We start from the raw sequence: 13,753 nt of genomic DNA on the forward strand, positions 1-13,753 counted from the left end.
AACCTAAAATAACTGACAGATATACTTGCCAAGGGAAGCTGAAGTTACACAGTACCAAATTTTAAAATACAACGATTTCGTTAGTTTGATTTTTCTTTGTTTCTTTACAAATTCACAAGCTGGCATAATTGAGTGGAGCTGGAATGTTATTTCTCACTGCAGGAACTATTCGGTAAACTAAATGAAAATCGTCATAATCCACCAATAAAAGGTTCATCCTATTGTACATTATGCCATATTGACAAGTATAAATATAAGCAATCAATGCTACACAATGTCCATTTGATATTCTATTACAGGATTCACTTTTCTTAGGGGCCAATTACTTTGAAGATTATCAATTGTAACAAGCTAATGTGTGATTTAAGATTTAAATACATAATATATTGAGGATGTTGAGAATCTGCAATAAAGCAGAAAATGCTGGAAATACTCAGCATCACCGAAGCATCTGCAGAGAGAGAAGCAGGATTAACATATTAGCTTTGTAACCTTTCATCAAGCCCTGAGAAATTCAGAATTATATTAGGTTTTGAGCAAATGTAAGGTGGGGTTGAGAGAGGGGGCTTGCAAGGAATCCAAAAGGAATGAGTTGACTAAAAGTCCAGGGTCACACTTGCCATTTGAATTCTCCACCTTACTTCCCACCTAACATTTCAGCCCTCAGCCTCCTGCAGTGCTCTCACGAAGCTGGGCACTTGACAATATTTTTGACTTGTAAGAAAATGTGGAGTGCAGTTGTGCTCCTAAGCTGCTGCTTGGCCTGCTGTGTTCATCCAGCTCCACACTTTGTTATCGTGGAGTGCAGTAATTTTAGATTGTAACCTCCATCTCTATCTGATTTTGCTTTTCCTTGCTCTTTTCGGGTATCTTTCTCTCACTTCTCATTTCTTTTCCTTGGCTTTGCTTCCAGATATTAGGGAATCATGGTCTTGCCATCCACACCTTCTCTAAACATTTTGTTTCTTTACTTTGTCCTATTACTACTCTCTTTGGCTTTTCACTGTAAAACCAGCTGATATTTAATCTCTTCAGCTTTCTACCCCATCAAAGCCCTTCCATTTTGCCCACCCTCCCTTTTCACTTGAAACCCATTACATTGCCTATGTCACAAAATGGCTAAAGGACCTGCAAAGATAACTCCATTTCTCTCAACAGATGCTGAAAAATCCATTGAATATTTAAAGCACTCAGCGTTCATTTTAAATCCCTTGCTCATACTCGAATATTTTAAGTTTTAAACATCTGCAAAAAATTTCAAAACTGTAATATCCAGTAGAGTCTTTTCTAATTTGACTCAAAGTTTCTGAGTACCTTTTCTTTCCTCACAGTTAAAAGTTTGCACTTAAGTACTTCCAGGATCATTCCCAAACAGTTATACAGTTAGTGTTTGTTTATTATTGTCAGCTCATGGCATGAATACAACTTCCTCTAAAAATGACCAACTTGTGATAATTATTATAAAGCTTACAATAATCTTCATCGAGTTACACAGAAATTAAAAGACTTGGTTTCCAACAGATTTTTAAAGGGGCTCATTCATAGATCACAGTCTCCTCTGGGATATCGGAGAAAGTAGATGTCATACAGTCAATATACTCAATAGACAAATTTTAATTACATCGAAGATAAAATTAACAATTGCTCAATTTTCCTTCTTTAGCAGTAGATTTTAAGACTAGTGAAGAACAAATACATACAGGGTCTACTGATTACAGTGTAGATGCCAACTTGAAGACAGTCATAACAGGTGTAATCAGACTATTGTGAAGAAAATGAATTGCTCTTCATATTGCCTCAGGCAGCAGGACATGGGATTTAGGAACAGGATTCGGCCATTCATCCTTTTGAGCCTGCTTCACTATTCCACACGATCGTGACTGATCTTAGCTGTAGCCTTGACCCCACTTTTCCATCTGCTCCATCACTACCCATATAGCCATTCACTTTCTATCTATCAAAAATCTATTGCATTTTGCTTTAAACAAACAGCCTCCATTATCTTCTGGGAAGGGATTTCTACAAAGCCACAACCCATGGAAAGAAACCAAGAAACTCCTCACTTTCACCGTAAGAGGGAATCCTCTTATAGGCAGCCCCAAGGTAATGAAGAGATTCCATTCTGGAATCAGTTTACAAGACAATTTGTATGCAAGTTGGAACGCAATGCAGGACAATAAAAGCCACTCATTAAATGATCATATATAGAATTACACCTGAGATTGCATTTGTAAATGTACGTATTTGTAAGTTGGATGTTTATAAATCAGGGAACCCTGCACCCTTAAACAGTGTCCCATTGATCATGTTAGTTTCACAAACAGGAAATATCCTTCCTGTATCCACCCTATCAAGCGCCCTCAGAAACTTGTTTGTTTTAATTAGATCACCTCCAGCCAAACAAAATCTCTTAATTCCAAATTCTAGTCATTCCCTCACTCACTCTTAGCAAGTGTTAACAGATCACTGATATATGGGTGCAGAGACTGGGGAACAGAAGACAGTTTCAGGCTAGGTGGTCTGTTTTCATGCCAATTTGAATGCCAAGTAATTTTCTATGAGGTGAAATAACAAGGAAATAAATTTTACTGTGTCTGCAGGAGAAATAGCACTTGACTGAAGTTGTAAAATGAAAATTGTTTTAGATAAGCCAGTTTGGACTTTTTTGAGTTTGTAAGCAGGAGGGCAGCTACATGGCAACCAGTTACTGTAGCGTGTGTAGGTTTCCAAAAAGCAGTTAATTAGAATGCATGAGTTCATGACAAAAAAAATTAGAACTCAGTGGATGGGTTAAGGATTGATTCAAGGTCTCAAAAGAGAATGGGGGAGATAAAAGAAGGATCATTTTCAAGTTAGTTGGATACCTTCAGAGTCAATGGTGGAGCCTTGTCTGTGATTGTAATCAATGATTTAAAATGAGGTGACCAAGTGTCATGTATCCAAGTCTGTTGATGACACAAAGATAGTTGGAAACGCAAGCGGTGAGCAGAACACAAGGAAACTACAAAGGGAGACATTGTGGAGATGAGAGTTTGGCAATTAGAATATACTGTGGGGAAATGTGAAGTTATTCACTTTGATAGGAAAAATAGGAAAGCAAATTATTTTTAAGTAGGGAGATTTTGGGAAATATTGTTACTCAGAGTAGCTTGAGTGTCCTTTTACAGAAAAAGCACAACAGTAACATGCAGGTACAGCAGGGATTTAGGAATGCTAATGGTATGTTAGGCAATGCAAAGTGATTGGGGTATAAGAATAGTCTTACTGCGACTGTACTGAGCATGTGTGAAACATGGAATACTGTGTAAAATATGTCAAAGAAAATAAACTTGTTATAGAGGGACATGCAGCAGAGGTTCACTTGACTGATTCCAGGGATGACTAGATTCTAGAAAGTGATTTCATAGCCTAAGGTTATATTCCCTGTAGTTCAGAAGAATGAGAAGAATCCAAAAGGAATAAGGTGACTACAAGTCCAGTTGATCGGTTTATATTAAATTCTTGAGGGCTTGACAAGGTAGATGCTGGAAGTAAGTTTTCCTGTTTTAAGCTTCAAGTATTATGATTTTTTTTAAAAAAAGGAACAAATGCTTCCACATGAGTACATTCAAGTCATAGATTCATAGCTGATGAGATAATATGGGAATGAAATGACAGGGGAAGAATGGGGAAATGGAGAGCTGAGACTGATTAGGCATAATCTTGATTATACTGAATGGCACAGCAGGCTCAACTAGCTGGATGGTTTACTCCTGTTCCAAATGTATGTCCTCAGGAAATCCAGCTGCCACAGTTTAGCTCACTCGTTTAATCTATCAATGTCTTTGCAATTTAATGTTCACATCTAAAACTATGAATGTTATCAACTTCAGTGCCATCAATAAATTTAGATACATATGCTTTAATGAGTTATCTAGGTCATTAATAAATGTAGTGAATAGTTGAGACTCCAACAGAGATTCTGTGGAAAGCCAATAGCCACTTCTTCCATTTTGACCAACATATCCATTATATCTGCTCTCTATTTTATTCGGTCTAGCCAAATTCCTCACCAGATCAATAATTTATCTTCAGTTCCATGAACTTTAATTCTTGCCAACATTTGCTAATGCCAAAGTTTTATGTAAGAAGTCTATATAAACTACATTCATTGACATTGTAATTTCATACAACTTTAGTTACTTCCTCAATAAATCACAAAACATGTCGGTTCTAATACTGATCACTAATACTCAATAAACCCACTCCTTAGTACAAGTATTCTCCCTCTCTAAAAATTCAAACTTGATAGCAAGGCTTGTAAGCTACAGTTTGAATAAATGATTTGAGCTACCTCAATGTAGCTGTAAGGTTTGCAAGGGCTTACAGTGACCTAGTGCTAAAAACGCAAAGTGGTTGCGTGCAGCAATTAGTGTTATATAACCTTGATACACGGTAATGTTGGTTCTTTCTCGACTGTCAGTCTTTGGAACATGGCAAAACATTTCCCTTTATAATTCCAGTTCTTGCAAGTCAAGGTATGGCTGGGATTTTTTTCCAGAAATGATTATTTTCTGGAGATAGTACTCTGGAGTGACAACCACCTCTTGTTCCTATCTCAACAGCAGATATTCTACTCCAACATTAAAACAAAACATTAGGAACTTTGTAGTTCTGCTACTTACCCCCTGTTGTGCCTCAATATAGCTTGAATTTAAAAGTTATCCACTATTTCTTTATTCCTTTTATCCATACAGATTTTAAGAAAGGAAATAAATACTTAGAAGCTATTTTGATTCCTTGTAAGGCTCCAGAATATTCATTCTCTCTATGCAGTTAGTTGTCTTTCATCTCATGCTGGTTACATGCCATAAAATATGTTGGTTCTAACACTGGTTGACTGCACAGCCTCCATGTGTCGCTCACTTAAGAGATGGGTGACAATTGTAAACCAATGCCTAACAACACTGGACTGAGCTAGACCAAGTTTTGAGGCCTCATTGTAATACCTATTGTGATGTTTTAAAGGTACAAATTTACTTCCAGAACTCATAATTCAGTTAAAGCTACTTGTCCTTGAACAAATGCTGATTGCAACCTCAACACAATTTCTTCAGCAAAAAACCTGTGACAACTGGTTATGTTGTCCCTTTAAATTAGACACTGCATGTTTTATTTCCAGACTCTGCTATTACCAGACATATAACTTTGCATCCAGCACTACTATTAGAATGGACAATCATCTAAAATTAGGATATAATTTTCAAGAAAAAAAAGTCATGCTGTCAATTTAAAGTTGTATTTGTTTTCCAAACAAATCTTTGGAATTTGAGGATTTCTATCGAATCTCTCATTTTTATGGAAGTGGTATTCGCATCACATACCTGGCCTCCTCTTGGTTGATGCTTTAGGTTGTCAATTGATCCAATCTTGGATTTGATATTTTTTAGGTCTGGCATGGGTTGGTTGATCACTCGGAGTTGCTTTGGCGTAAGGGGAGATTTTGGAGGCGTGCGGATAATTGCCACTTTCCTTTCTGTGGGCACAAGGATGGGAGATTTGTGTGCACCAGGAGTGCCAGGAGTGCGGGGGGTCCTGCTGCCTGGTGTACGGGAATAGCTGGGTGGTGTGCCAGGTGTGACTGCAGTTGATCCAGGAGTGGAGGGCGTCGCAGTACCACTTCTTGCTGACCTGGTGCGAGTTGGTTCAGAACCTTTAAATACATATACATTATGGATATAAAACACATATTTTTACACAAATAATAGCTTAGCCTTTATACATACCTCAATATGTAAATATTAATTCAGCATATATGAAATATAGAGAGGATAACATTTTAATGCATATAGTCCAACTCAATTTATTTTTGAACAGTGACCAACTAATCAAAAAAAAATCTACCACCTCTAATACATAGCCTGACATCATAAAAATACTGGAAAAACCATACTCTCAAGACTGTCTTTGAACATTCATCATCAGTCTAAAAGATATTTACTTATTAAAATTATGAAAAGGTCTGTTCACCCTTGTTCAGATTTGAACGTTTATTATACATCTAGTCACAGTTCTGAATGTTTCACTTAAGTTATATCAAGTGTGTCATGCATGACATAGTTGATAAATTTTACAATGAGTTCAGCAGGCACAAAGCCACCATCGACTGGGCTACCTGCACTAGTATGTACTCGCGATCTGGTCACTCCTTGGCCCTTTTGATCGTTTCTAGGTTCAGTCCGTATAGCTATAATGGGGCAGAAGTGAAACAAAGAGTGGATAAGGACATCTGAGACAAGTTAATAGGAACAAAAAAAACTGATTTTCAAAATATTTTAAAAATGATTTTTATGCTTGCAATATAAGTAGCACGTGCTATTTGCCATTAATTTTACCACTTAATAAATAATCAAAAACTGCTAAAAGATAACTATACATGCTTTGTTGGTTAATTCAACTCAACAATCAATTGAGCTTTTGGAATTAGTGCCATAGTTTAAATAATTAATTGGAGAGATAAGTTAAAGTTTAATACACAGCAATAGAAGCATATTGAATCAGCTCTGTAAAATGTATTAACTGCCATTTTGACCCTAATAAAATAGACACCTTCAATATCAATTAACTGTAAATTAGAGAAAATCAAGTTCATGTGCTTTGGTCCTGTGGTACTATTTTGTCCTCCTTGAGCTATGAAAACCCAAATATTTAAGTAACCTTCAATAAATATGAATATTCTCTCTACACATGTAGTTGATGCCATTTCTCGATTTGAATTAAACACACTTAAAGACGCTCTGGAGAGAATGAAACATTACATTTGCAATGTTTCTTAGATCATGTTTCCTGTTTTCCTTTGCGCTAATTATCTACATTGAGTCGTGTCAAAAATAGAGTATTTTTCTTGTCGATCTAGGTCCAAAGTGTGCACGCAGAAAAAGCAGTAAACTTACGGTTTTCCTCCAGAACACTTGGCATTTTGTGCGTTGAAAACACTACTACAGGGCACACTGTAAATTTATGGATAATTAAGAAAAAAGACAAAAAAACGAACTTGTTGGCCGTTTCGGTGCCGGATAAACCGGGCTTGTAACAGGGACAAAATGTGCATCTTTTTCTTCAGGTGGAGCCCGGCGGGTGGATAGAATTGAAGAAGGTCGGGGTAGGGCAGAACGCTTCTCTGGACTCCTCATTGCAGCATCCTGCAGAGAGCAAATTGTGTTATTACCATCTAAATCCTGTGTATATGCTTCTTTCCAGAGCAGTGACCTGAAAAAGGCAAAAAAATTCCATGCATTCGCAAATCAACTCTGAAATTATTCAACTGAAGAAAAATTGCCTATTCAAGTTATTCTCCGAGAATAAATAATCCTTCAAATTGCAGTTTCTCCTTCAAACCTTGCACGCAATATATTGAGATTTTAAGACGTTATTAGTTTTGTCAGTTCCAGCTAGTTCAAACCACACTACTAAGGAGGAACTAGTGAATTCCACAGTACAGTAAATTTCTGAAAGTTTGCACATTCACAAGGATCTGAATCAAAGAAAGTAAGAGGAATGGATTTCTGTTTAGTGCCATGCAGTTCTACTGGAATTTTTAACTAATTTTGCAGATAGTTTCCTGTTAGTTCAGTAGAGATTACTGATACTCGTATCATATACATATGGCAACATATTTTACTGTAGTTCTTGATACACATTGAATCTTCCACTTTAAATAAAACGCCTTCAGCAAAATTTCAAGAAAATTAAAACCATTAAAATATTTAAAATATTAAAACATTAAAAATGTGTATATTTTAAAAAGGGGAAAAAAAGAACCTTTTTTTAACCAAGAATCGTTATTAATCACTTTCATGATGTAATCAAAACAAATTCAGATCTCTCTGCCGTCTTCCTTGTTCAGAGATATGCAAATAACATATTTTCAAGCAACTGCTATGACAGGCTAGTAATTGTTTTACCAGAATATCTTTTGAAAAATCTGCAGTAAAGTATCCCTAGTTTCAGAATAACAGAGAACCTCATGGTGCAGAAGGGGCTATTTGGCCTGGCACGCGTAAGACAACTGAAAGAGAGTTATTTGGCATAATCTTATCTTCTAGCTTGATCTTGAGCCACATAGGTTATACCAACTTCATTACAGAGTCAAGTTAAAAAATATGATGTTCTCTGCCTTTGCCACCCTTTCAGGCAGTGGGTTTCAGATTCGCGCCACTGTTTGGAGTGTAATAAAGAATCATAACACATTTAACTCTTCCACCAATTATTTTGATACCCCTCATTGTTGGTTTCTCTGCTAATTAAATTTGCTACTCAATTTATCTTGGCCTCTAAGTTTTAGTCATCTCAGGTAAATATCTTCTCAGCTTCCTGTGCTCAAGAATATTCAACTCAAGTGTGCTTAAACTTCCTTTATAGCTAAAGTTCACCAAACCTGACAACATCCTTGTAAATTTCCTTTATACTTTCTTTCTAATGCAATGATCAGTCTGTACACACATTACTTTAATTGTAGATTAACTGCTGCTCCATACTGGTTTAGCATGAATCCATTATGCTAGACACTCTCTGCACTTACACTCTACATCTTATCTAATAAAAGAAGCTTTCTATTTTATTTGTTTCAGGCATTTAAGATCCAACATAGCTATCCCTTCATTTTCGCTCCACATCCACAAAATATATGTTCTTGCTACTACTAACTGATGACCAAATGCAAATGAAATAAAGACGTTTAAATATATACACATGCACAAACACATACATAATACGTATAAATAAAACAATGTACATATATGTTAATCGATTATTCCATGATTTGTCCATCAGGTGATGACCATTTTATTGGTACATGTCAAAGTTAAAACTTCTTAGAGAAGAGATAATGGGAAGTGCAGATGCTGGAGAATCCGAGACACCAAAGTATGGAGCTGGATGAACACAGCAAGCCAATGCCTGGCCTGCTGTGTTCATCCAGCTCCATACAAAGTTAAATTTCTTTTCAGGTTCTGAAGAAAAAAATAATGTGGCCACTAAATGACTTCCAAAATCTATCTTGTTCCGATAGCACATGGAGAATTAAGAGTAATGGACTCCAGGTAAATCTGCAATTCAGCAGCATTTGAAATATCTCTGCACTGTACTGAAAAATGTATTGATAAAGGAATATTTATCTAAGGCAGTTATCAATTTTCTTCAATGTGTTTGCTAGAAAAGTGATGTTACTGGTATTACTGTAATTATAAACCATTGAGAGGGCGGTTCAATGAGATTCTCTCAAAAACCTAGATTACAAAACCATAAAATGGATTAGTTGCTTATTTTGTTGTATAGCATAGCCAGTTAGTTTTCACAAAAATAAAAATAAACAAATTATCACCGCAGATATTCATGGAATAATACTTAATAAATTCAGATTACAGAATGGTTAAAACTCAGGAGGCCATTTAACTCATGATATCTGAGCCAGTTCTCCACAGGTGCAATTTACTTTAGTCCACTCCCCCTTCTTTGTCTCATACATTGTTATTTAGAAAGAATGAATGTACAATGTAATTGCTTCCTAAATGCCTTGAATAAACCAGACTCCACCACAGTCTGAGGAAATGCATTCAATATCCTGGACACTTTTTGAAAAGACTTTTTCCTCATGTTCATGTTGCCGTTGCTTCATTTGGCAATTACCTTAAAACTGTGCCCACTTGATCTCAATCCTATCACCAATGGAAACTTTTTTGATTATGTACCCACATAATTGGCCCTGAGGTGATTGTCCTTGATGTTTTGTGTGGGTTCTCTAATGCCTCCACATGATATTGAGAGGGTGGTGCCAGAACTAGATGCAACAGTATACACTGAGTCGGTTTCTACATAAGTTTAGCATAACTTTATTGGTTTTATGCTCAATGATCCTATGACCTAGAATGGTTTGTGCTTTAACATCTGCTCTGTTGATGTCTCCTACTACCTTCAATGATTTATGCACATATATGTGCTAGTCCCTCGCTCCTCTGCCTCCTTCAAAATAGCACCTTTGAGCTATATTGGCTCATCCATGTTCTCCCTATCCAAATAATTCACTTCACACTTCTCTGCATTGAGTACATTTGCCATTTGTACACCTATTCCATCAGCCTATGCTCTTTGAAGTTCTACACTGTTTGCTCAGAGTTCACAATGCTTCCAAGCTTCAAATAATCTTCAAAGATTCAAAATTTTAGCATGGGTGTTAATGATTTTTACATAACCTCAGTGGTATCTGCATTTAGTCAGAAACTGTATTGTACTTGCTATCACCAAAAGCAAAATTTTAGATCAATAAGTTACCTATTAAATATGACACCCTCTTATGACTGAATTAGAATGCAGTACACCTTTCTGAAGGCAACAAATAACTTCTACACTAAACATTTCCCGCCCATATGGCACCACCTATTTTCTTAAATTTATGCAACACCTGTGTACCTATCCATTTCTGTTAAGTTAGCGTAAAGACCTTCCTTCATTAATTTACATAATCTACATCAGCTGGGGAATCTGTCGCATTAAATGAGAGCTTCAGTACAAATGTCACAAAAATGCAAAATATGTTATTTTAATTGAGTGGAAAATAGCAACTTTTTTTATTAATTGTTAAACCCATGTACTTAGATAAAACAGCTGGCTGAATACTGAAAATGTAAGAATCTTAATATTTCAACTTATTTTAACAGTGACAGATAACAATAATAAAAGTGAATTAAATTAGCATTGCTGTATTTCCATTCTAAGTTGTAATATTCAAATGTAAGAAATAAGACCACTGATATGGACCATTTCTTCATCTTACCTTTCTTATGGGTTGCTCAGTCAATGAATCCCTAGGGCCAGCAGACGAGGGTCGTGTGGGATAATAATCTAGGTCAATAAAGGCTTTTCTAGCAGCAGAACAAGTAGAATTGGGTCTTTCAGGGAGGAGGGAAGATAATTTTGAGGTAGGAATCTTTGTTAGTGCAGATGAATTCTTTTCATGAGAAAATATAAAGTAAATTAGGAAAAAATAGATAAGACAATGAACATAAAATGGATCAAAATACTGAAGTACATTAAATTAAATGACTAACATGAAAATGCATGCCCTAATATTCTAATGAATTCATCTAGACACACCACAAATAATAATCACTTTAAAAGGTTCTGAGATTATTCTGTAACCTCAACTAATCATTTCTGATAATTGAAGAGCACAAATTGTTTTGTAGAAATTGATAAACTATAGAGGTGGTGATACAATTTTAACACTATTGTCTATTTCTATATTTACCAATGTTTGAGAGATCCATTTTTACAAACTGCGATAGTAAGGATGGCTATTTTATAAGTTATCTTCAGAAGCACTTTTGTTATACAATCTGCTTAAAAAAAATCAACACAACAACAAATGTTATGGCAGAGCACATACTGAAATTGTTTTCTACTTTTTCAAGTTTAGAAACTTTCCTAATTTTGGGTGAATTAATAAATGTAATATATTATAAGGAAACATTTTCTTTTCTCACGCTGTGTGCATGTTTTATGATCTAATGCTGTTATGAATGGAGATTTTGATTTTACAGTTTATTACTATGAGCTGCCAAATGCTCTGATCTCTTTTAAACAATACACCATAATGGTGAGTTACTAATAACTATTATATGGTAATACTTTTGTATCAGGTTACTAACATTTTATCACGCTGAGTAAACTGTGAACACAACAATTGTTATTATAGTGAGTTAACATATGTTAGGAAAGCATTCCATTCCCTTGCACTAAAAGAAACGATGTGTGGATTCTCCAAACCAAAATGGAAAAAAAACACAAACATTAAATGTGTGATGTAATCTTCTTCAGTTTCCTCGCTGACATAGAACAGCACTCAAGTCTTGTGCTTGAAAAAATATTTAAAACCTTACATTAAAATGCCTTAAAGTCATTTTATTTTGCTTGTTTTGTCATTTATTACGCTGATTTCGTGAGAAATAATTTTAATGCATGATTATCAATTCTACTTTAAAAAGCATTTGATAAGAACTGAAAACTAAATCAATTTAACCACCTGGTTTATCATGGGAATCATTATGGTCAAACAAGATACCCCTAACTCGTCCTAACCTCCTCATATGCAGACTCACGATGTTTTGAGTTCTCACTGTTGGAGAACAGGTACAAAGAAACTCTGAATGAGCAGCATGGTTAACACTGCAATTCATCATATAACACACCAGTGCATTGCCATAATTTTCAGGATCACTGCATTCACATTCCATCAGATGGTGATTCCACTAGTTTGGGGTTTAGAAATTCAGCAGCTGATAATATCATGTGTTTAACTCAAACATGGTAGGCCTTAAGCCCTATACAGAGTTGAATTCTTACACCAAACTGCTAACAGTTTCACCAGCTGTCATCCCAAACTTCTGCCATCAACAGTGCAACACAATTCAGATTGGCAGATTAACAGTTATGCACAAAGCATAGTAACCCTAGATCTTCTCGACCCTAACCCAGTATTCAAGTACCAACATAAAAACAAAGTTGCTGGAAAAGCTCAGCAGGTCTGGCAGCATCTGTGGAAGAGAAAACAGAGTTAACGCTTCGGGTCTGGTGATCCTTTTTCAGAACGCTTTCAAGTACCAAATTCTTTCATCAATTGCGTCAGCAGTTGGGTCTTCAGTAGCTATGCAAGTCTGCAACAGGACTAATTCTAGGTCCAGGTCTCTAGGACACACAATTAGCATTTCTTAAAATGTTAGAAAATTACCATTATAAAAAATGATGCAAGTTCTTAAAGCCTTTTCCCATTGGCATTCAAACAAGCAAAAATACTGCTTGTGAACTCCAACATAATAACCTGCAATGATTTAAATTCCCAGATTTATTTTACATTGTAGGAAAACTTTACCAGCTTTCACTCAGCATACACCTGCTCCTGGAACAGTTTGATTGACAGGACATCTGGTTTTCAATAGTCACTATTGTTTGCATGTTCCAGGATTTGTTATTACAGCTGAGTTCCTTGAGAGTGCTTGGCTGAGTTTCAAAAGCTCCCGAATCACTTACTTGGGAAGCAGGTCACGTGTTCATTTTCAGTTTTGATTTTAAGAAATTAGTAAAGGGTTAGTTGTCTTTGATATGGTTAGTGAAATCGAACTTTATTCAAGCAACAAACTGATCATGAGGGAGCTTAATTATTTTAAGATTTAGTTTAATGCATGTAAGATTTTCTCAGCACGAGATATTTCTGAGTCAGACCTCTAGTAGACGTTAAAACTTCATTTCCATCATTTCAAAGATAAGGTTTCAGATATCTGCCCACTAGGGAGAATATACTGAGATGGGGGAAGCATGAGAAGAGGAGGCAACGTGGAGGTACCATGTGGAATATGAGAATAGTAGAGACAGAGTTTCAGAGCTAGACTACTAATGCTAAAATTGTGCTGATGTCCCAATAATTGGAGACATGTCTTTTAGCGTTCTGACTTGACTATCCATCTGTTTCCATTGTCACCTCAACCTTGCCTTAGGGCCTAATCTTGGGCTTCTTGCTCTGTCATCATTAAGAATGCAGCTAATCATGGACTCTTAAGTAACTAATTGTCCGCCAAAGACCAGGACTAGATGACTGATCATCATTTGGCATCATCATTTTGCTCTGATCTATTGGCTGTAGGATTGTTCAGTTCTTTATGCAGAATGCAGCTTCTCATTGCACTTAGTCTTACTTTGCAGGTTCACCAGGTTAAAATGTACA

General features: G+C 36.0%; 1 protein-coding gene across 30 annotated transcripts in view; it reads right to left on the reverse strand.

Annotated features, from left to right (window-relative positions):
- Positions 1-13,753, reverse strand: part of LOC125454137 (microtubule-associated protein 2-like) — a 245,952-nt gene that overhangs the window by 14,255 nt on the left and 217,944 nt on the right. For 29 of the 30 annotated variants that reach the window (XM_048534559.2, XM_048534589.2, XM_048534586.2 and 26 more), the window contains 4 exons: positions 10,811-10,984; positions 7,034-7,181; positions 6,155-6,226; positions 5,364-5,692 (listed from right to left, as the gene is read on the reverse strand). In XM_048534559.2, coding sequence (XP_048390516.2) covers positions 5,364-5,692; positions 6,155-6,226; positions 7,034-7,181; positions 10,811-10,984 — 723 coding nt within the window. The remainder of the gene's footprint in view (positions 1-5,363; positions 5,693-6,154; positions 6,227-7,033; positions 7,182-10,810; positions 10,985-13,753) is intronic. The other variant, XM_048534571.2, reaches the window with a different exon arrangement.

This window comes from Stegostoma tigrinum, chromosome 7, assembly GCF_030684315.1.
Source record: "Stegostoma tigrinum isolate sSteTig4 chromosome 7, sSteTig4.hap1, whole genome shotgun sequence".
Lineage (NCBI taxonomy): Eukaryota > Metazoa > Chordata > Chondrichthyes > Orectolobiformes > Stegostomatidae > Stegostoma > Stegostoma tigrinum.